This window comes from Dicentrarchus labrax, unplaced genomic scaffold (assembly GCF_905237075.1).
Source record: "Dicentrarchus labrax unplaced genomic scaffold, dlabrax2021, whole genome shotgun sequence".
Lineage (NCBI taxonomy): Eukaryota > Metazoa > Chordata > Actinopteri > Moronidae > Dicentrarchus > Dicentrarchus labrax.
The window spans coordinates 17,727,091-17,748,292 of record NW_026136709.1 but is presented as its reverse complement, the minus strand read 5'-3'; the positions used below and the strand labels follow the sequence as shown (position 1 = coordinate 17,748,292).

General features: G+C 39.5%; 2 protein-coding genes across 4 annotated transcripts; both read right to left on the bottom strand.

The window, feature by feature from the left end:
• Window positions 1-682: 682 nt before the first annotated feature.
• On the bottom strand, window positions 683-5,091 carry ccr9b (chemokine (C-C motif) receptor 9b). Of its 2 annotated transcripts, XM_051411055.1 has the most exons (4): window positions 5,025-5,091; window positions 3,595-4,247; window positions 3,373-3,431; window positions 683-2,084 (listed from the first exon to the last, which is right to left on the bottom strand). In XM_051411055.1, the coding sequence occupies exons 3-4, from the start codon at window positions 3,424-3,426 to the stop codon at window positions 1,026-1,028; spliced, it is 1,113 nt and encodes a 370-aa protein (XP_051267015.1). In that variant the 5' UTR covers window positions 3,427-3,431; window positions 3,595-4,247; window positions 5,025-5,091; the 3' UTR covers window positions 683-1,025. The 2 variants fall into 2 exon arrangements, with proteins under 2 accessions (XP_051267015.1, XP_051267016.1); XM_051411056.1 differs by lacking the exon at window positions 5,025-5,091 and having other exon boundaries at window positions 683-2,113; window positions 3,595-4,340.
• A 7,685-nt stretch (window positions 5,092-12,776) lies between these two features.
• On the bottom strand, window positions 12,777-19,263 carry lztfl1 (leucine zipper transcription factor-like 1). Of its 2 annotated transcripts, none has more exons than XM_051411174.1 (10): window positions 18,957-19,263; window positions 18,485-18,609; window positions 18,122-18,316; window positions 15,613-15,670; window positions 15,089-15,160; window positions 14,916-14,981; window positions 14,756-14,833; window positions 14,271-14,447; window positions 13,991-14,094; window positions 12,777-13,787 (listed from the first exon to the last, which is right to left on the bottom strand). In XM_051411174.1, exons 1-10 carry the CDS (start codon window positions 18,957-18,959, stop codon window positions 13,769-13,771), a joined length of 897 nt encoding a protein of 298 aa, XP_051267134.1. In that variant the 5' UTR covers window positions 18,960-19,263; the 3' UTR covers window positions 12,777-13,768. The 2 variants fall into 2 exon arrangements, with proteins under 2 accessions (XP_051267134.1, XP_051267135.1); XM_051411175.1 differs by having other exon boundaries at window positions 14,271-14,429.
• Between the last annotated feature and the right edge of the window lie 1,939 nt (window positions 19,264-21,202).

The window sequence follows — 21,202 nt, the reverse complement described above, 5'->3', positions numbered from 1 at the left end:
AAGCTGTGATTATGCGACATAGACCTCATCGCCCACAGCTCACCCGTCACAGAGGATTGAAAAGCGCTCCACCAGCCCACCATTTAGACTTGCATGGCTTTGATGTTTTCCGATTTTAGTGGCACAGGCCACACAAGTAAAGAGATGTCCTTTTCTGCTACATGTTGCAATGAATTTCATGCATATTGTGTGGCTTTTACTAAAAAACAATGCATCCAAGCATTCAGTGTGCTTCGAAAGTTGTGGCTGCACGTGGTTCTCATGGCAGTGTCTATCTGTTTGTCTGTCTACCACCTGTCTGAGCTACAGCCGTTGTGAGGCCATTGTGGGAAACTTCTTCTCACGGCAGTTTGAATGGGCATCCGTACCATCCATCCATGCTTAAGAACTGCCAAGTCATAGCCAGACTCAGACGAGGTTCAACAGTTAAAGACTGCTGGCACAGACTGTCTAGTCAGATCGAAAACATTGTTGATTGAACTAGCCACATTCAAGTGCGTTTCCAACCACACCAGGTACGTTACACCAGTGAAAGCACTCAAATGATTTCTCATGTATAGTTGATATAAGCTGTTGATCTCATCACTTTCATCCTCATTTGTAGCATATGTACAGTGCACTTTCCTTCCTACTTGTTTTTCTGCTGTGGGGACAGAAGAGCAAAGAAGAAAACTGCAGAAGGTTTTAGATTTCTCTCATTTTTTAATTGTTGTTAAACCATTGTTTTTTTATTCAGTTACAGCAGCACACGAGAAATACACAATGGATCAAATGTAAAAACACAAACACTCAAAAAACAGTATTTACACAAATATACAGTTTATACAGTGATTCCAGAAAAAAACATGCCTGTCAGTATATGAATGAAATGAATATAAAACTGTAAAGACTTTTTTTGCAAACAAGTTAAAAACGTTAATGTTGCTCTGCTAGTAGCAAGTAATGCATGAGGAACAAAATTAAAAATATGATCACATTAAACTAGGCTCAGGTCTCAGGTTGCAGATTTTTAGGAAAATGGGCATTTATATTGAAAGGGCAGGGGTAGTATCAGTGTCTGACATGATAGAGGGACGTTTGGGAATTGCCTGTATTTTACTGAGCCCTCCTTTGCTCATACCACCAACACACAACTTCACAATCCTCAGGAGGTCTTGTCTGAACCGAACTCCAATGAAAACATACAGGAATGGATTCAGGCAGGCATGAGTGTATGCCAGGCTCTTGGCAACCTGTCCAGCTACATCAAAACCAATTACAGTTGCACATTCAGTCATAGTAGTATTTGCTGCCTGCGCGGCCTCCACTATCAACAGACTGTTGTAAGGCAGCTGAGAGAGAACAAACACAAAGACCACAACAAAGATGACACGTAGAGCCTTGTGCTTTTCAAAGTTCCTGGCCTGCAGAAGTGTGCGAATGATGACAGAATAACAAAAGAACATAATCAGTAGAGGAACGCAGAAGCCCATGCAAATCTGCAGGCATAGCACCAGGATCTTAGTCCGGTTGTATTCATTGTTCCAGTAGACCAGAGTACAGAAGGACTGCCCTTTTTGGTCGCTCTTCACCTGGGCAAAGATAAACTCAGGGAGGGCCAGGAGAGTAGAAACAAGCCAGACACACAGGCAGACAAGTTTGCTGTAGAACAGCCTCTTTCTCTTCAGGTTTTGGGCCCTGGTGACTTGCACAATAGCAATGTAGCGGTCCACGCTAATGCAGGTGAGCAAGAACATGCTGCTGAAGAAGTTGATTTTATAGATAGCGGACACCATTTTGCAGAGACTGATGCCAAAGTCCCAGCCCTTGATGGCATCGACAGCCCAGAAGGGCAGCATGCACAAGAAGAGGAGGTCAGCCACAGCGAGATTTAGCAGATACACGTCGGTCATTGTTTTCAGGCGGTGGCGAACAGTGCTGTAGATCCAAACCACCATCAGGTTACCCACGGCGCCAAGGATAAAGATCATCCAGAAGAGAGGTGGTTCGTACTGTCCACGAAAGTCCCTGACCCAGCTTTTGTCGCACATGCCTGTGTTTTCAGTTGGCCCTGTATCGTAGTCATCTGAGTAGTCACCAGGGTCCTGCAATCAGAAACATAAAACCAGATTATCTGATATGGTGTTAAAAAAAGTGTTATGTGCAACACTGCTCTTTACTCAGTTTTTATTTCCTGTCACTGGTGTCAGCGTTTTGTATCATAACGTGCCTCTAGTGTGGATACAGTGATATGTCATCAAACGCTGTCTGTGACATACAAGTTAACCAGAGCGCACAAAGAACTGCTGTCAGGTGCAGGTGTTGTGTCTATGCAAGAGAAACCAAACCACTTCCTGCCGCTATCCAAGCCTGAAGGGGGTAAACGATCCCTAGGGGCTCCAGAAAGGGGCCCACAGCAGAACTCAGTACCCCCAGAAGCATCAACTTTAGATTTAGGTCAGAGATACACAGTGAGGGGGGGAAGCTGGGGCTTAGGTTTTCACAAACAGTGGAAAATGTGATGCTCATTTGGCTGTGACCTTGGCATTTGAGTATCCTATAGATGTCTGTATTAGATAAACCTACTGTACCTGGAGCATGAAATCATAAACATAACATAAACAAAGAAGAATACAAAATATATAATATTTTAGAATTGATTTTAAACTTTTGTTGTTTGTTTTTAACACCATTAATGGCTTGGCCCCCTCTTACTTGTCAGAGATTTTAACTTTTCGCAATTGTGGCAGGCTTGGCTCTTCGGGTCGTTTGTTAGGGTCCAACTTAAACAGTGGGGCGTCGTTCTTTTGCGGTCGCTGCTCCTAGACTGTGGAACAAACTGCCCCCTGACATTCGCACCACTACTGATCTCGGCCTTTTTAAATCGCAGCTTAAGACCCACTTTTTTAGATTAGCATTTAATTCTGACTAGGACAGTACTGTCTCTTAGGTGTACTCTTTTTATCTGCTCCTTTCTGTGCATTTCTGGAAGGCTTTTAATACCCTGCAGTGCTGCAGCACTACAGCACTTTAAATTGTATTTGTATATTATATATGTGTTATGTATTGTTTCATGGCTTTGTTGTAAAGCACTTTGGGTACCTTTCGGCTATTGTAAAGGGCTATACAAATAAACTTGATTTGATTTTTATTTGATATTTCATAAAGAGCCCTGACATGGTTTTGTTCAGACAGCAATGCAGTTTTAAGTTTTACCATTGGGTATTAACATCATACTTTATATATTACGGCCTAAACAAACATTGAGATACACATGCACTATAAACACATTTTACAACCGATTCAATCAGACATTAGCATTTTCTATATTACAGGTTCATTTTTTTTCACTTGTGTTATGGCTGCAGATAAATATCCCAAATTAATACTTACAGTTCCAATATAACTAATTTCTGTAGTCATAATAGTTGTAAATGCCTCCTCCATGTTATCTAAAAGAACCAGAAGGATATAAACATAAGACAACACACCAAAACCTTGTAAAAATATAACAAGACAAAAATATAACATATGTAGAAAATTAGGCTTAAAGGCTGAATAGAAAATGTAGAAACTTTAGAAAAATAAATATGTTTAAGTCAGTGAATCACTTACCCACTCAGTGATGAAACCTCTCAGTCAGAGTTTGTTTCTTTGTCTGGGTTGCTCAACTGGTAACTGCAACAACCAGACTCTTATATGGCTTCCCTTAACCACAAGATCGATGACGTAATATATCACACCATCACACACTCTACACCTCTCACTCTAGAGAAATATTATACTATTATACTACCCTCTGTGCTGTCTTTCGTCAAATACAAGCTATGAGCAGAACAGCACTAATAAAACATTGACAACATTGAACCAGTTTCATGGGGAAACAGCAACTTCTCACTGAACTGTGGTCATCAGGCTGGAACCATAACAATACACCCACATTCCTTCCACAGCGTAAGAGGTTTTATCGAGTCGAAGCTCGTTTTTGGCACACTTTGTGGACGCAGGTGGAGCACTTAACACCACAGATGATTGATGTATGAAATTGAAAACTGTATGGTGTGATTAAAGACCCAAGGCGGAGGAGCATAGTTGATTTTGAGATGTCAGCCCCACAGTTTCATAGTTTAGGCAGTGTGGTCTTGCACCTAAAATGACTGCCCAAGCAAAATGTCCTCTTGTGGAATGAAGAAGTGTGTGAGGTTAGTCTTTTTGGGAGGTTTTTGGGGGATTTCACTTAGAAATAGCGGCGATGACATGCCTTGGACCTAGAAAAACAACGACAACAGTAAAAAAGTAAAGTTGTTTTAGGAATAAGTCACTATTTTGGAACTGCATTTATAATAATAATAATAATAATAATAATAATAATAACAATAAAGTATATACTATACTGAGCCAAACTTTCTTTGTCAAACGATCTTTTCAAACTCCCAGTGAGAAGGTGATTTTTTGAGTCCAAGTGAGTCCAGTTCATACCCTAGCATAGGCACTGAACTATGAAAACATAGACACATATATTCAAGGATCAACTGATTCCAAATTAAAAGGCATTCATGTGACTGTCTGTCACTGGGAAATCCAAAGTTCACTGGTATTGCCAAGAGTGAAGGGGAATGTGACAATAGTCAGCTGACCACATTGGTACAAAACATGGTCAACAAGTAGAAAGTCCCTGTCATACCACCGTCACATGAAACAAAACTGAAAAAATAAGCAGTCATCCTAAAGTGACACAAGTCTGAGTTTAGAAAACCAGTGATTATATGGTCCCTGTATGTTTTGGTCATTGGATTTTCCTTTCAGAAACGAGTATTAAAAAACTGAAAACGAGTGGTTTTTTGATTTTCGTTTTAAAATACAAAAATTAAAATTGAAATACAAGGCGTTTTTCTTTTTCATGGTCAAAAAGGGATGAGCGAAATTAAAAAAATTATTCGATTTTCATTTTCTATTTCATATAACAAAAAATAAAATCACTAGAAAACAGAAACGGAAAAAAGGACCTGTTGTTTCATATTCTGAGACCGGATGTTGTCACTTACAGGACGGTGCTGTGGAGAAGAAACAGTAGGCTAGTAGACTGCGGTCAATCCAGCCGTGAGTCCGATCTCCGTGGTCAAATCAGCCGCACTTAAATTTCGAGTGTACAAGTATTCTCAGCATTTTAGTAAATGCGGAGAAACAGCGTATTTACTTCCGGTTTTCAAAATAAAGGTATTAGTAGCTATAATTAAAATATGTTTCATTAAAGTGTTTCATGCGCCCCTGATGAATAAAAAAACACTTTATATCAAGTATCTTTACTGCACCAGTGTGGAGAAATGCCAAAATAAAAGTCTCATATTTATGCCTCCAGAGATTGCATATTTGACAATATTTGAGGTACTGTAAAAACATATTGCTCAGTGTTTCCTGGCTAATGATGGTATATTTGACTTTTACACATATAATACTACAAGCATACTTAATATCAAGCATTTTTACTGTACCAATTTGGAGAAATTCAACAATAAAAGTCCCATATTTATACCTCCAAGTGGCATATTTTCACATATTTGAGCTACTGTAAAAGCACTTTGCTCAATAATTCCTGGCTATGGATGGTATATCTTACTTCTACACATCTAAGACTACAAGCATGCTTAATATCAAGCATTTTTACTGTACCAATGTGCAGAAATTGAAGAATAAAAGCTGTTGCAGGTGTGGAACCACCTGCAACAGCTGTCACACTGAAAAATATAAAAATAATATATGAGGAAGGCAAGTAATGGTGTTTTGAAGTTAAACATTATTTTTCCTTTTACCTACAAATGGACACAGCAGAGCAGCAAAATAAATAAATAAATACCTTTATTTTGAAAACCAGAAATAAATACGCTGTTTCTCCGCATTTACCATAATGCTGAGAATACTTGTACACTCGAAATTTAAGTGCGGCTGATTTGACCACGGGGATCGGACTCCCGGCTGGATTGACCGCAGTCTACTAGCCTACTGTTTCTTCTCCACAGCACCGTCCTGTAAATGACAACATCCGGTCTCAGAATATGAAAACAACAGGTCTTTTCTCCGTTTCTGTTTTCTAGTGATTTTATTTTTTGTTATATGAAAAGGAAAATGAAAATCGAATATTTTTTTTAATTTCGCTCATCCCTTTCTGACCATGAAAAAGAAAAACGCCTTGTATTTAAATTTAAATTTTTGTATTTTAAAACGAAAATCAAATAACCACTCGTTTTCAGTTTTTTAATACTCGTTTCTGAAAGGAAAATCCAATGACCAAAACATACAGGGACCATACACGGACCTTATATGGTTTGAAATCGTATTAGTGGAGTGTTTGAATCAGTTTTATTGTTGTGTTTCCTGTGAGTGCGTTTCTAACCTCCCCTTCCTCTCTAAGATTCTGGAGAAAGTAGTCGCCAAAGAGTTGTGTGAATTTCTACATAACAATAGTTTATTTGAGGATTTTCAGTCAGGATTTAGAGTTCATCATAGCACAGAGACAGCTCTGGTTAAAGTTAATAATGACCTTCTGACTGCTTCTGACAATGGACTTGTCTCTGTACTTTGACACCATTGACACCATTGACCATAATATTCTTTTAGAGACTTGAGCATCAAATTGGCATTAAAGGAACCGCACTAAACTGGTTTAAGTCATATTTATCAGATCGCTCGCAGTTTGTACATGTTAACGATGAATCTTCAATAAATACTACAGTTAGTCATGGAGTTCCACAAGGTTCTGTACTTGGACCAATACTATTTACTTTATATATGCTCCCTTTAGGCAACATTATTAGGAATCACTCCATTAACTTTCACTGTTATGCAGATGATACGCAGTTATATCTATCAATCAAGCCCAATGAAATTAATCAATTATCTAAATTACAAACATGTCTTAAGGACATAAAATCCTGGATGACCTGCAATTTTCTGATGTTAAACTCAGAAAAAAAACGAAATTCTTGTTCTTGGCCCCAAAAACCTTAGAGACTCACTGTCTAAAGATATAGTTACTCTAGATGGCATTAACATGGCCTCAAGCACCACTGTCAGGAATCTTGGAGTTATCTTTGATCAGGATTTGTCATTTAACTCCCACATAAAGCAGACCTCTAGGACTGCCTTCTTTCATTTACGCAATATTAGAAAAATTAGACACATCCTATCACAGACAGATGCAGAAAAACTAATCCATGCATTTGTTACTTCAAGGCTGGATTACTGCAACTCTTTATTATCAGGTTGCCCCAATAAGTCCATTAAAACGCTCCAATTAATTCAGAACGCTGCAGCACGAGTACTAACAGGAACTAGAAAAACAGATGACATCTCTCCTGTACTAGCTTCTCTGCATTGGCTCCCTGTAAAATGTAGAATAGAATTTAAAATCCTCCTCCTCACCTATAAAGCTCTTCATGGTCAGGCCCCTTTATATCTTAAAGAGCTCATAGTACCCTATTACCCCTCTAGAACACTACGTTCTCTGAATGCTGGGCTACTTGTGGTTCCTATAGTCTCTAAAAGTAGAACAGGAGCCAGAGCCTTCAGTTACCAAGCTCCTCTCTTGTGGAACCAGCTTCCAGTTGTGGTTCGGGAGGCAGACACCCTCACCACATTCAAGAGTAGGCTTAAGACATTCCTCTTTGATAAAGCTTATAGTTAGGGCTGGATCAGGTGAGTCCTGAACCATCCCTTAGTTATGCTGCTATAGGCCTAGACTATCGGGGGATTTCCCATGGTGCACTGACCTCCTCCCTTCCTCTCTCTTTATGCACTCATTCATGTCCCATTAATGCATGTTACTAACTTCACTTCTTCCTCGGAGTTCTTGTGCTTTCTCGTCTCGCAGGTTCTCATGGATCCTGGAGGAGCCTCCTGCCATGGTCCTGCTAGATTGCCATTGCCAATACTGTTGTTGCTGTGCACCTGTCTGTCTCTCTCTCTCTCTCTCTCTCTCTCTCTCACCCCAACTGGTCGAGACAGACGACCACCCACCTAGAGCCGGAGGATCTGTCCTAGGTTTCTGCCTTTTAACAGGCAGTTTTTCCTTGCCCTTGTCGCCAAGTGCTTGCTCATGGTGGTACTGTTGGGTCTCTGTAATTAATGTTTTAAAGAGTTCGGTCTAGACCTGCTCTATTTGAAAAGTGTCCTGAGATAACTTCTGTTATGAATTGGCGCTATACAAATAAAATTGAATTGAATTGAATTGAATTGAATTCTTGGTCGACTGTTTTGACCTTTGGTGAAGGGTCTCAGTAGGACGATGAGATGTATCTTCTTAGGTTTCACTTCCCAGCCTGATATAGCTTTTTCAATCTTAGCATGTCACGAACACTGGGCCGTGAGCTCTTTAGATTTCTACCAAATGCTAGTTGCGTTTCTCGGTTTTGGTCACAGTGAGGCACAGGGAAACGGCCATGTCATGATCCGATGAGTATTTTCCTTCTGGGCACAAGCTGTTGAAGAAAGTGGCTGACTGAGAGGTTTCACACACACAGAATCCCTAACCACCATAGTACAGTGGTAATTGACTGTATTGCTTTCATCTGTGGGCATATAAAATGCAATTTCTGGATAACAAGTCTCTCTACCACCGTGGTTTCCCCCCCAGCACACAACCAAGCATGACAGACTGTTCACAAACCAAAAAAATTTCTGGCTGCACATACATTTAACATAAATACTCAACTTCCCTGTTTCTTTGCTTGGCTTCTCTAGCCCATTTTTACAGCTCAAGAAAGAATAATCACAGCCCCAAATGCAAATGTGTCTTTTTGGTATGTGTGCAGCAGCCAGTCGAGATCCCAGAGTGATTACTCAACAAGAACTGAGACAATCAACTCATCTGGTGCTACTCTCACAAGCCATCTCTTCACCTCTCTCACTCCTGCAGCTGAATGTTAACCATACCTACCTCCACACATATATTGGCACTGCATGTTGGGAATGTGAGAAGTAGCAACCTGGATGTGTGCACTGTGCACAGTGGAGGTGTTGCCGTGCAAAAAACAACAAAGGGTGATGCAGGTGACAGAGTGAACATATAGGCCAGCTGAATAGTAATGTGAAAGTAATTTCCCCCTGTGATTATTAAAGTATTTCTGATTCTGATTCTGATTCAAAGACAGTGGAAGGGACTTCACACTTTATTTATACACCTACTTGTATGTACATTATAGTGTTTATTTTGATCTTTGTTCAGTTTTGTTGTCCTTGTTTTTGCAGCTGTACTTCGATTGTTCTTGGAACTTGGAATGATCTCACAGTCACATATGAATAATACATTGTGTCTTCTGCTACAGTCACAGTCACTTTAACGTGTAGCTCCACAGCTGCTGTGTGAGAACTTTCTACGCTCTACGTAACATAACTTTAATTTTGAAATGTATCATGATTTTGAACTATACGATCAATATGTCAATGTGGAGCTTCGTCACTGCCGATACATATGACACATATGACCTGACAGCCCTCTTAGTGCTGTGGTAGTCAACATTTTGGGACGTTTCACATGTGAAACTTTTTTTTTTTTCATAAAGTGTAAGTTTATAAGAATACACAGTTGTGGTAATTTAATAAAAAAACAACAATAAAAAAAACAATAGTAATTGTAAAGTAGGAAACACAGGGCGCCCGGATAGCTCAGTGGGTAGAGCTGGCAACCCATGTACCGAGGCTGGGTCCTTGCTGCAGCAGCCCAGGGTTCTAGTCCGACCTGCGGCCCTTTGCTGCATGTCATCCCCTCTCTCTGCCCCCCTTTCCTGTCTGTCTTCAGCTATCACTATCATAAAGGCAATAAAAGCCCCAAAAAATATACTTGAAAAAAAAAAAGGAAATACAATGGTAATGCACCTTTGACTAAAAAACAAAACCCTGAAATGAGTAAGAACAACAATCAAATTGGCCAGTGTTCGTCTGAAATGACATAAGCACTGATGAGGTCATTGATGATGTTGATAGTGATGATGTCCTTCTGGTTATAACACACGAGTTATTCTCAGAAGTAAAATATGCATCTGATATCTGTTCATCTTGACCTTTTCAAATGGGCAGATTATAAACTAGGCAACCCCTGCTAGCTGAGATCTGCAAACTGACAGTACCTTTCTTGATCTCTATTTTTAGATAGGCATAGGCCAGCCACATGGTCACAACCCACATGTATATAGCCATGGCCTACTGATCAGAAGATAAAGCTGAGGAGCCAAAAGGTTTGTCACAGAGATGAAGAAATCTTTAAAAACCATCATGGCTCTATATAGAGATCGCAATGTCAGCCACTCCATCTGTCGGCACGTCACTTTGGTCCAGATTGAACTATCTGAACCACTATTGGATGGATTGCTGTAAACTTTGTATAGACATTCGTGGTTTCTGGAAGATGAAGCCTAACAACTTTAATGCACCGTGGGCTTTTTCTCAAGTGTCACATTCCAGTTGATATTTGTGGTTTTGAATGAAATGTCTCAAAAACAATTGAATGGATTTCCATAGAATTTGGTAAATGCATTCATGTTGCCCTCAGGGTCATCATCTATCTAGCACAATCATCAGGTCAACATTTTAAACTGTCCAATACTTTGGTTTACGATCCAACACCTGCAAAACAAATGTCATTCTCATCAGCCTTATGCACTTTGGGCAAATTAACAAACGATAGCATGGTGCTAAACAAAGATGGTGAACAATAAACCTGCTTAACATCAGCATGTTAGCATTGCCATTGTGAGTCTGTTAGACTGTTCATTTCAAGATTTCTCCCATTTTCTTTTAGTTGTGTTGAGAACTATTGAGAATGTGAGCCTCCAAGTCTTTTGAGACATTGAGCAATATTAATAAACTTGCCCTTTAAGAGAGACCATATAACTTAAACCATGGTGGGCTCAATTGACTATCACATAACAGTTAATAAAGCACAGGTAGAGAAGCGTAATCAAGTTCTTTATGTAGCTAAATGCATCTAAAGTTTCCTAACATTAGCTAACATGAGCCACCATAAGCTAGCGGTGATACCAAGGCAAGTAAGGGTTGTAGTAGCACAACAATTGAGAGCACTGGATTGAGCAACAGTATGTTTTTTTGTTAATGGGGAAGAAAGTCTTGTTTCTTCTTTCAAAAGTCACGTGGGAGAAACCACGTGATGGAGTAAAGAATGACCGAAAGGTTGAAGCTATTAACGTTTAACCGTTTGATGGTTGTGATTTTCAGAGGAACTGAAAATCACTGCATTGTTTTTACATGCAACACTCAGGGTGGTACCATACATTCAAAAACTCCATTGAAATGTGCATATTTCTCCAGTAAAAGATCTGCCTGATGATTCTGGAGAAAAATCAAACAACAGAAGCTCTCGTCTTGCCAATGAAACTGAGAAAACCCCTTTGATGCCTGAGCAGGAAACTACTGTGAATGGATACACGCACGTCTGACATATATTAACAGTTGCCCCGTATTGAGCGAAATTACTGTCAATGTTGCTGCTCTCAGCAGTGCAAGAGATGGAGTTTGGTTCTGACAGTAACTTTTCACCACTTCCTGTACCTACTACTCGCTGTGATTTATTTCACGCACTGGTAGACAGCTTTTGCATCCTATGTGAAATTATCAGCAGTTTTCCCATGACAGTTAAGCTTCTGGTAATAAACAGATGCATGCAAGCAAATGTAAATTCCCATGTATAGTCACACAAATGCAACATAATAACCTCCTTTTTCTGTTCATTATTTTGTCATGGGAACAAACAGGGGGGTAAGATACATCTTTTCATACACATATCACCTTTTATCTCTTGGGTTTTGACAGGAAAACAAAAAAAGATTTAAAGAATATTGTTTGAACCACTTGTTTTTTTCATCACCCCACCCCCTTCTTTTCTGCACCTATAGGAGGTAAAGCGCACACAGCTTCTGCACATGGTACAAAACCAACAAAGGTTTATGCTAGGACAGACTGTGGCTTGAAGAGTTTCAAAGAAAACAACAAGGGGTTGACGGTTGACTGGTGGCCACTATCTCAATCAGTTGGGTTAACATAGCAAAAACAAGTCTTTTTCTGGAGACTATGACGCAGATGAAGTGATTAAATGTGTTGAATTCAGAACACATACACCATTGCATTGCTAAAGTGCATGCATGCATGCAGGAAGTGGACAACGTAACAGTTATAGCAGGATATTAACACAAGCTTTAGCCCCTCAGACAGAGATTATAAAATCTACGTATGAAAAAAAGACACTGGAGCAGTCATAGATGTATTTGGCCTGTGAGACCATACTATTGTTAATACATGCTGCAGTTTCAATTTGAAAACAGCTCATATTAAATCCTCTTAAATATCTATATTTGTTAAAAGTAATTGCATGAATTGAGGCCATATTTTGACGCTGAGATCATACAGTCCCACACCATGTAACTGTGCAGCCTGTCATCATCTATGAAGAAAGGCATACACTTCAGTGATCTGTGAACTATTGCAGTATGGCGCCCCCTTGTAGTACCAGTCAGCTCTGTCATTACCTATTATTTCCTTTTAATTATTCCACCTTATTGTTTATCGGTGTCAAAACATCCTGAGGCATGTTTTCAGTCCTTCACAAGGGATATTTACTGTTTGATATTTCCATAAAGGCCAGAACATGTAGCACAGGTCAAATATTAGAATGAAATAATAGGTTAGAACACAAATTTCAACCCAGTGAATTCACTGGATGTTTAGATAAAAAGATAACAAATATACCCTCAACCTAAAGTTAACAATTAAAACGATCACCACACATACACTGTATTTGGTAACAGCTTTTATTACCCCATACTTTGCACAATACAAACAAATGCACATCTAGTGTAATATAGGGTAGATGTATCATACTCTACAAGAGCATTACTTCATGAACATCATGTATATATTTATTTATTTTTTTTCTGTTACACTCCATCACCCACAGCAATACGAAAAGTACACAGTTAAAGATTCCAGACAAAAATATTCTATGCCCTTTGTGTAGGGAAGTAGGGAAATCGTTCTAGATCACTATCCATGTCACTCAATATGCGAGAGCAGAAGAAATTAACGCACCAAGTAATTTGGTATATTTTCGATGATCAGACTTTCACAGAATGTCAGATCATTGGAAATATTTGTGTGAGAAAAGTGTTGTGGTAACAAATTAAAGCTGGACTTCAAAAGCTGCTCACTATTAATAAAAAAAATTAAACTGGCTAGGGTTTGCTTGGGTCTAACTCAATCATGTTTCACTACAAAAGGGGCTGCTAAAATTAAGACAGATCAGCAAAATATCAATAATCAATTACCGGGTGCTAGAAAGCTAAATATATACCTATAACCATCTGATAGATAAGACTGCAAAGCTTCAGGCAGACAGTACATATCTGTCCAATTCAGCAAATGGACAAGGCCTCTTTAAATAGGGACGTGATAGTAATTGCATAGAGCACTGAGGGAAGTCTGCTAGCTACTGTAAGTGAGCCCCAAATTGAGACGTAGAAAAAAAAGCACAGCTGAAAAAGGCTATCATTTGTCACTACTTCATTTTCGTGTTCAGTTGTGTGCCGACCTCCCCGCGCCAGCTCTTTACTAAAGCCAATAACTACTGAAGATGCCAGATAAAGCATGAATAAACAATTCCTCATGGAAGTGCTTTTTTCTGTCTCTCTTGTCTTACAGCAGTAGAGCTGATGGTCTCTTGTCCAAGTCATAAATTTTCCTGTCACATCCTCTGGACACCTGTTTAACCAGCTGTCTTGGATAGAGCTCATTCATTGGGTTCATATCTGAAACAGACAAGCAGTACAAATCTGAAATTAGACACATTTCTTTGAAAAAAAAGCTATTTTAACAAGTAAAAATGATTGAAATGATGATTTGTTTGTACTGTTTTCAAATTTTTTGATTGTGTTTTATATATTCGTCAGGCAGTTATTGCCCTTCTAAGAATGGAAGACTCTGGAGGGAGAATGATATTTGCATTGCTTACCTCTGCAATCGTTTTCTAATATCTTTGATCTGCTCATTCTTCTTGGTTAGGATCTCCTTCATGTTGCGGTAGGCCGCAGTTTGCTGGAACTTCTTCTCCAACTCCTGCACACCATACCATATGAAAATGACGGCACAGAAACTGAGTGCACCTATACCAACGGTCTTAAAAATGCACCAAACTGAGCAGTATAACAAGTTCCAACATATTTGAACACCTCTGGGTGTTAATTTCAGATGCTGGTTACTGTCCGTTGCAAGTAAATGCCACAGTGACGTACCTTCTCTGCCAAGGCCAGCTGCTCCTGCACTCGCAGAAGCTCATGTTTGGATGAAATCAGGTTCTCCTGCAGATCCTTCTGGGAGACAGCGTTGGCACTAAGAGACCTTTCATAGTCCTCCCTTAGAGCTTCCACTGTGTCTTCGAGACTGCTGATCTCCTGGGATTTAGCAGCCAGCTTGAAGGTAAAAGAAACAACATACAAGTTAAGATTGAATGAATGGTTTAAGTGCGACTACATCTTTCCACTACTTAATGTCTACCCTATTTCTATAAACGGTGACAGACAAAAGCAACAGAGTGGTCAGCTGGATACATACCATTTGAGGTCCGAGTTAGCAGATAAAACCAAATAACAGCACATTTTCAGATGCATAAAAAAATAAAAAGTTACAAAATAGAAAAAAGCAATAGCAAAATGAAAAGCAAACTCAAAATGTCACAAGAGAAGATGATGCTACTTGCAAGCCAAGCTCCAAACAGTACCTGCTGTTCACCGTGCACCTTCTGAAGGTCTTTCAGAGCTCTCTCTGCCTTGGTTTTCTCATCTAGCGCGCTCATTGCCTAAGAGAATTAATCAGAGCATAGAGTTAACAACATAAACAATAGGCTGTGCGTTTAAAAAACATATGGCTAATTGCTATACCTGGGATTCTAAAGTCCGCAGTCTGGCTTTCAGTTTATCATTTTCCTCCTGTAGTCTCGTTATCTCCTAAAGAAATATCAAGGTAGGTGTTAATGAGTGTATGAATACGACAATGGGGATACACCTTTCTTTAATTAATCTGTAAATGTAATTCATGCAATACATTTCTTTACCTTGTTAAGAAGTTCAGACACCCCACCTTCATTCAGAGGTGCCAGCTTGGGTTTGCTTGTTTCCTGGTTTATCTAGGGATAAAGTTAACAATTTACAACTTTACAACAATGACAGGACCATTTTAAGTGCTAAAACATGTCGGCTATATTCTTGTTAACGCGAGACGCATTTTTATATCCGTCTAGTCTTGCTTTTCTTAGAAGTGTTAAGATGACTACGGTCTACCTTTTCAGAAAGGTGTGAATAGCTAAACCCATGAAAGGGCGGCGTATCGCCTTACAAAGTCGATTTTTGTTTTTCTGTGCATCATAAAACCACATGTCAACCTCAGTGATGTGTGACTGAGTGTGAAGGGCAGGCGGCCTGACATAAAACTACTAAAAATGCAAAGAAACGCTGCACTGCTCTCTAGTTACTGAATTCCACGTGGGCCTAAATATCCTTTGAACACATGATTAATGACATGTACATTAACGAGGACGTTTGAAGGTCTACCTGTGATTGAGCTGCACATTACGCTCACCTTATCGGTGGTTTTAAAGTCGGTCTTCTCAAATTCAGCCACTTGTTCCAACAGCTCCCTATACGGGTTGAAAAGAGATACAAATTGGTGGCAGAAGAATTTTTTTCCAAAATTTGTTAAGAATCAAATGAATCCTCGGTCTGTAAAACACAAAATACAGAAAGTTATTGTCGATGTTTTGAACTGAATAGAGTGAAACTTCTTTTATCATCTGTAGTATCTCTAACTGTCACCCTCCCACCACAATGTTGATGTTTATGTTTTTAGACATTTAAATCTACTATTTGGCGGTTATGTATCTTTGGCAAGGAAAATGAACACCCTTGTTCTTGATGACAGTTTAGCACTTATGATATAAGACATGCCTGTGGTGAACAGAACGTGGTTCTAATGTGGTTTTTAAAAAGCAGCTGAGCACACGTAGCTTGTGACATGGGGCGTATTCCCTGCCCTATACACAGTATCAGTCACGTAGAAAAAAGAGGTTTAGAGCTTGTTTATCCACCCACTATGTTCATATAACAAACAAAATAAGTCTTCCAAAACACACACGGCCTTTTATCAAAGCGAAAGGTTACAGAGGTCAGATGTTACTTAAAGGTGAACTGAATTATTAATTGAATTATTAACTGAATGATTATAGAAGTACTTTCAAACCTGTGCACCTGTACTGTGGAGCTTTACAATTATTTTACTGGCCAACAACATTAGTTCATAACAAGTTAACAACAGTGAGAATTCATACACTGCAGAAGTATGACTTTTATGACCTTTTGCTCTCAAGATCAGATCAGATAGTGTGAATGTAGTGAATGTGGAAAAGTCTTGCTTCTGGTAAAAAGATGAACAGTATGACTTGTGCTTTGGGCTTCAAACTGACATTCAAATTTGTATGTCAATTACCTAAATAACCTTTCGAACAAGTTTCACTGATTCCTGTAAATTGCAGCTCTGTGACGTATTGCTAATCTTGATAACAACCTCTATCTATAAGTTCTGACTGTATTTGTGCCAAAGAGAACGTTAATATATCCTTTTCCGAAATGCCAAGAGTGCAAAGTACATTCTGACAACAGCTCAAATGTGATTTATCTTTATTATTGGTATCAAATGTACATGCCCGCATCGCTCTATGTTCAGGCCTGTTATATGGAAAGAAAACACTCCAAGGCACTCTTGGCATCCTTGCTTAGTAGCAAGAGCTAGACATTTGTCTTTTAGGTGATTCTGTTTTACTGTATAGACTTCATTTTATCATACGTAGCCACAGACTTTGTGCGCCTTCACCACTTTAAAAGTAGCACACATGAGCTGCTAATAATCAAAAATAATAATATTAATTTTAGAACTAATAAATAAAACCAATTAAATAGCAGTTCAATAGATATTATAAATGTGTAACAATACGTAAAATTGAAATTGCAAACGAGTTAGTTCACCCAAATTACAATTTTTTTTTTTCCCATTTTAACTAGCAAAGCAGATTGTTTTACTTTTAGTTGAAACATTTTTGAGATATCTTCTTAAGACTTTTGTAATTTAATATTTGAGAGGCTAATAGAAACTAAAATTTCATTTGGAGAATTCAAAAACTCAAAGGCGCCCTCAAAAGCCTGCCTATCAATAGTTTTCATTAAGAATGAAATTCTATTCATACTTTAAGATTCATTCTACTTACCTTTATTATATTGGGCTGGTGGCAGAAGACTGAAAGTATCATTTCTTAAAATATAGAGAGAATGTGGCAGATGTTGTGGTTTCAGGCTAACTGAACGTGACTGCAAAAAGGAAACCATTGCAATGGAAAAAAAGGGTTAAACTCACATAGTGTGTGCGACTATGTGGCTTGGCAATGACCTTTTTACCAGGTATGTAACATGTAAGAGATCTGAGCCTTAACAGCAGTGAGGAAGTGGTGTGGTACACAGAGTACACCTTCATGTTCATGTATTACGTATTTAGAGGCCTAGTTCATTTCTTACTTGGTGTGGTACTCTGTGTGACCGAGACCTGTCACATCATTTTAAATTAGAACAGCACAATTAGTTGAAAATATCTATCTATATATGAACAGAAAACATGTTGGTTTTTTATACAGACAAATGTCAAATGTTTTCATGAAAATTGTAATGCAAAAATTACCATTCCCTGTATTTATGAATCCTATCACAATCATAATAACCAAATAATAACAATATGTTTTTTTCCCCATATCATTCTTTTTTTAAATATAATTTAATTTGCCCTACTGCCATTGCATCAGAGCCCCCAAAGATGAGAGAGATTTAGATAAGAACGAGATAAACATTTTGCACACTAAATAAAAAATATTATCTTTGAGGACTTTGGAAGGGCTGTATATTTAATAATATCTGAACGAGAACATTTTGTACTCTTGTGGGAGCAAACCTGACTATGTCACCTTTTATCAAATGTTCGCTGGGTGCTTTTAGTCTATTACCTTAACAATTAACAGCTCTTCTGAATCTGAATCTCCCTCACAGCTCACCTGTTCTCCAGCTCTGAGATATCACTCTGCAGTCGAAGATAAAACTTCTCGGCCTGTGAGAAGAGCTGCCTGAGCAGCAGCACATTGGTGTGGGCTGTGTTGATGAGCTCCATCTCCACCTCCCCACGCACCACCACCTGCAGCCCATCCAGCATCTCCTTCACTTCGTCCACTGTGAAGGTTTCATCCACCAGCCTTCAGGGAGAAGCATACATACACACACGTTAAAAGGTCCACCTGACCTGAAAAGCACTTATTTGTTGTGTTATATATTTTTACTTCTGTTAAATATGAGTCTTAGGTTAATTAAAGAGGTATTTATGTACAAACAATGATACCAAAAACTTAAGTAGGACCAGTTACCTGCTATCCTTGAGTTCTTCAAAGCATGAATCAATAGTCTTTAGTCTCAGGACCCTCTTTGAACGTGCAAATCGCATATAATTGATGACTTCACTCTGATGGTGTTCATTAAACCCAAATTCAGCCTACATGGAGACAAGAAGACAGAAAACATGTTTTTTAAAAAAAAAAAAACAAAAAAAAAAGATCGTCACCAAAGCTGAAAGATGGACAGAGAGGGACTGTAATGAAACCACAAATAGCTTATCAGCTACCTTCAAGAGGATTTCCCCCCCCGCTAATATGTGACAGGGCCTACCCACATGAGCTTGCACATAATACATACAACGTGCTATCTCTGGGGGACGCTCGCTAACTCAACTAACTACTCGTCTTCACATAAAACACAGCGAGCACGTTTAGCACGTTTAGCTTCTACATTCAAACAGGTGGGCTGGCTATCCATAAACAGCAAACGATAGCAGCTACTCACCATTGTGGCTGTGGAGCAAACGTTAATGTTACTAAGTCAGCTAGCTTGTAGACCTGAGAAAATCCCAAACAAAAATGGGTGTTTCAGCCTCTAATTTAGGCCACGTAGCGAACTGAGCAGAAGCTAAAGTCGCTAAAGCAGGTTGTCGATGGTCCTAGTAAACTCTTTTATACTTAAAGTTAATCTCGGTGTGTGCGCTCAACGGGGGTTGACGTTATATCATAGCTATAAGATTATCTGGCAGATTGGCTAGCCTAGCTATCCAGCTAGTGTTTGCCTTGAGAATGCCTTGGTAACGGAGAATAGCGTCATTGCCTTGGTTACTAGAGGTGCGTTCAACGGCGCTGCGTACATCAGGGAACACAGAAATTATATGGTCATCATCATTACTAAATTACGAGATATACGGAGTTAATGCAACAACATTGTTATAATAGCAACATTTTATATATATAAAAAAACATTTTCACCTTTCAGAAGTGGTATACGATGCAAATTGTTATTTTGCTGAGGGTCAAAAAAGTGTTACTTAAAAACACAAACAGACTTTAACTGGCTATTTTGTGCTCATATCCTGTTAACTTGTAAGAAAAATGTTTGTTTGTTTAAAAAAAATGTTGTCTGTTTTCTGAAATGGCTAATTCTTAAAAAAAAAAGATTATTTTTTAAAAATTTTTGTCAAAACATGATGACCACCAGGTCTGAGTATTTTAAAGAGGGTATTAAAAAATGTATCTTACATGTTAAGGGGACTGAATGTGTCTTGCTGTAATGCCTCGTCTGCAGCAGTAGATGACAGTATAGAGTTGAGAAAGAAGCGTGAGAGGAGCACAGGGCCTGACAATTGTAAGGCATATTACATACAGTAAGTATGCAAGTAAGTAAGTGAGAGTACAGACCTCTGCTGTTCGGTAGCAGTCAGCACCGGGAGCATCTTCTCTCACCTGTGACCACCAGGTCCCTCACGTGTTCAAGCCCTGCTACAGATGTGTTCACAGCAAAGCCAAGCTCAGAGGGGCCTAATGCTCCATAGTGGACCAAAATATCTTGTTGTGGCGTACACTGATTTAATTGCTTGAGCCATTTCTGTTTGGGTATAGGGGTGAGGTTATGTGGAAGTGGAATAAGAGTAGAAGCCATGATGAGAAAAGGCTTTATTCTTGACCAGTGGCGTGCACAGGGGATCGCCCCCCCTTGTGGCCCAGTTGTTGAAAAATGCGTGCTAAACTGCCCTCTTGGGAGCCAAAACGCATGCTAAACTGCCCTCAAGTGTGCTCTTGAGAGCCAAACGTGTGCTAAACTGCCCTCAAATGACCTCTTGGGAGCCAAATTGTGTGCTAAAGTGTCCTCTTGGGAGCCAAACGTGTGCTCAACTGCCCTCAAATGACCTCTTGGGAGCCAAAATGTGTGCTAAAGTGCCCTCAAGTGCCCTCTTGGGAGCCAAAATGTGTGCTAAAGTGCCCTCAAATGACCTCTTGGGAGCCAAACGTGTGCTAAAGTGCCCTCAAATGACCTCTTGGGAGCCAAAATGTGTGCTAAAGTGCCCTCAAGTGTCCTCTTGGGAGCCAAAATGTGTGCTAAAGTGCCCTCAAATGACCTCTTGGGAGCCAAAATGTGTGCTAAAGTGCCCTCTTGGGAGCCAAAATGTGTGCTAAAGTGCCCTCAAATTAGCTCTTGGGAGCCAAAATGTGTGCTAAAGTGCCCTCTTGGGAGCCAAAATGTGTGCTAAAGTGCCCTCAAATTAGCTCTTGGGAGCCAAAATGTGTGCTAAAGTGCCCTCAAGTGTCCTCTTGGGAGCCAAAATGTGTGCTAAAGTGCCCTCAAGTGTGCTCTTGAGGGCCAAACGTGTGCTAAACTGCCCTCAAATGACCTCTTGGGAGCCAAATTGTGTGCTAAAGTGTCCTCTTGGGAGCCAAACGTGTGCTCAACTGCCCTCAAATGACCTCTTGGGAGCCAAAATGTGTGCTAAAGTGCCCTCAAGTGCCCTCTTGGGAGCCAAAATGTGTGCCCTCAAATGACCTCTTGGGGGCAAACGTGTGCTAAAGTGCCCTCAAATGACCTCTTGGGAGCCAAAATGTGTGCTAAAGTGCCCTCAAGTGCCCTCTTGGGAGCCAAAATGTGTGCTAAAGTGCCCTCAAATGACCTCTTGGGAGCCAAAATGTGTGCTAAAGTGCCCTCTTGGGAGCCAAAATGTGTGCTAAAGTGCCCTCAAATTAGCTCTTGGGAGCCAAAATGTGTGCTAAAGT

What these genes read in the sequence shown, in the direction of transcription:
- lztfl1 (XM_051411174.1), bottom strand. An exon ending in ATCTCAGAGCTGGAGAACAG is followed by an intron (nt 15,671 to 18,121) that starts GTGAGCTGTGAG and finishes CAACCCGTATAG; the next exon opens with GGAGCTGTTGGAACAAGTGG. An exon ending in TGCGGACTTTAGAATCCCAG is followed by an intron (nt 14,834 to 14,915) that starts GTATAGCAATTA and finishes TAATTCTCTTAG; the next exon opens with GCAATGAGCGCGCTAGATGA.
- ccr9b (XM_051411055.1), bottom strand. Translation starts at nt 3,426, where the DNA reads ATGGAGGAGGCATTTACAACTATTATGACTACAGAAATTAGTTATATT. An exon ending in AAATTAGTTATATTGGAACT is followed by an intron (nt 2,085 to 3,372) that starts GTAAGTATTAAT and finishes TTCTGATTGCAG; the next exon opens with GACCCTGGTGACTACTCAGA.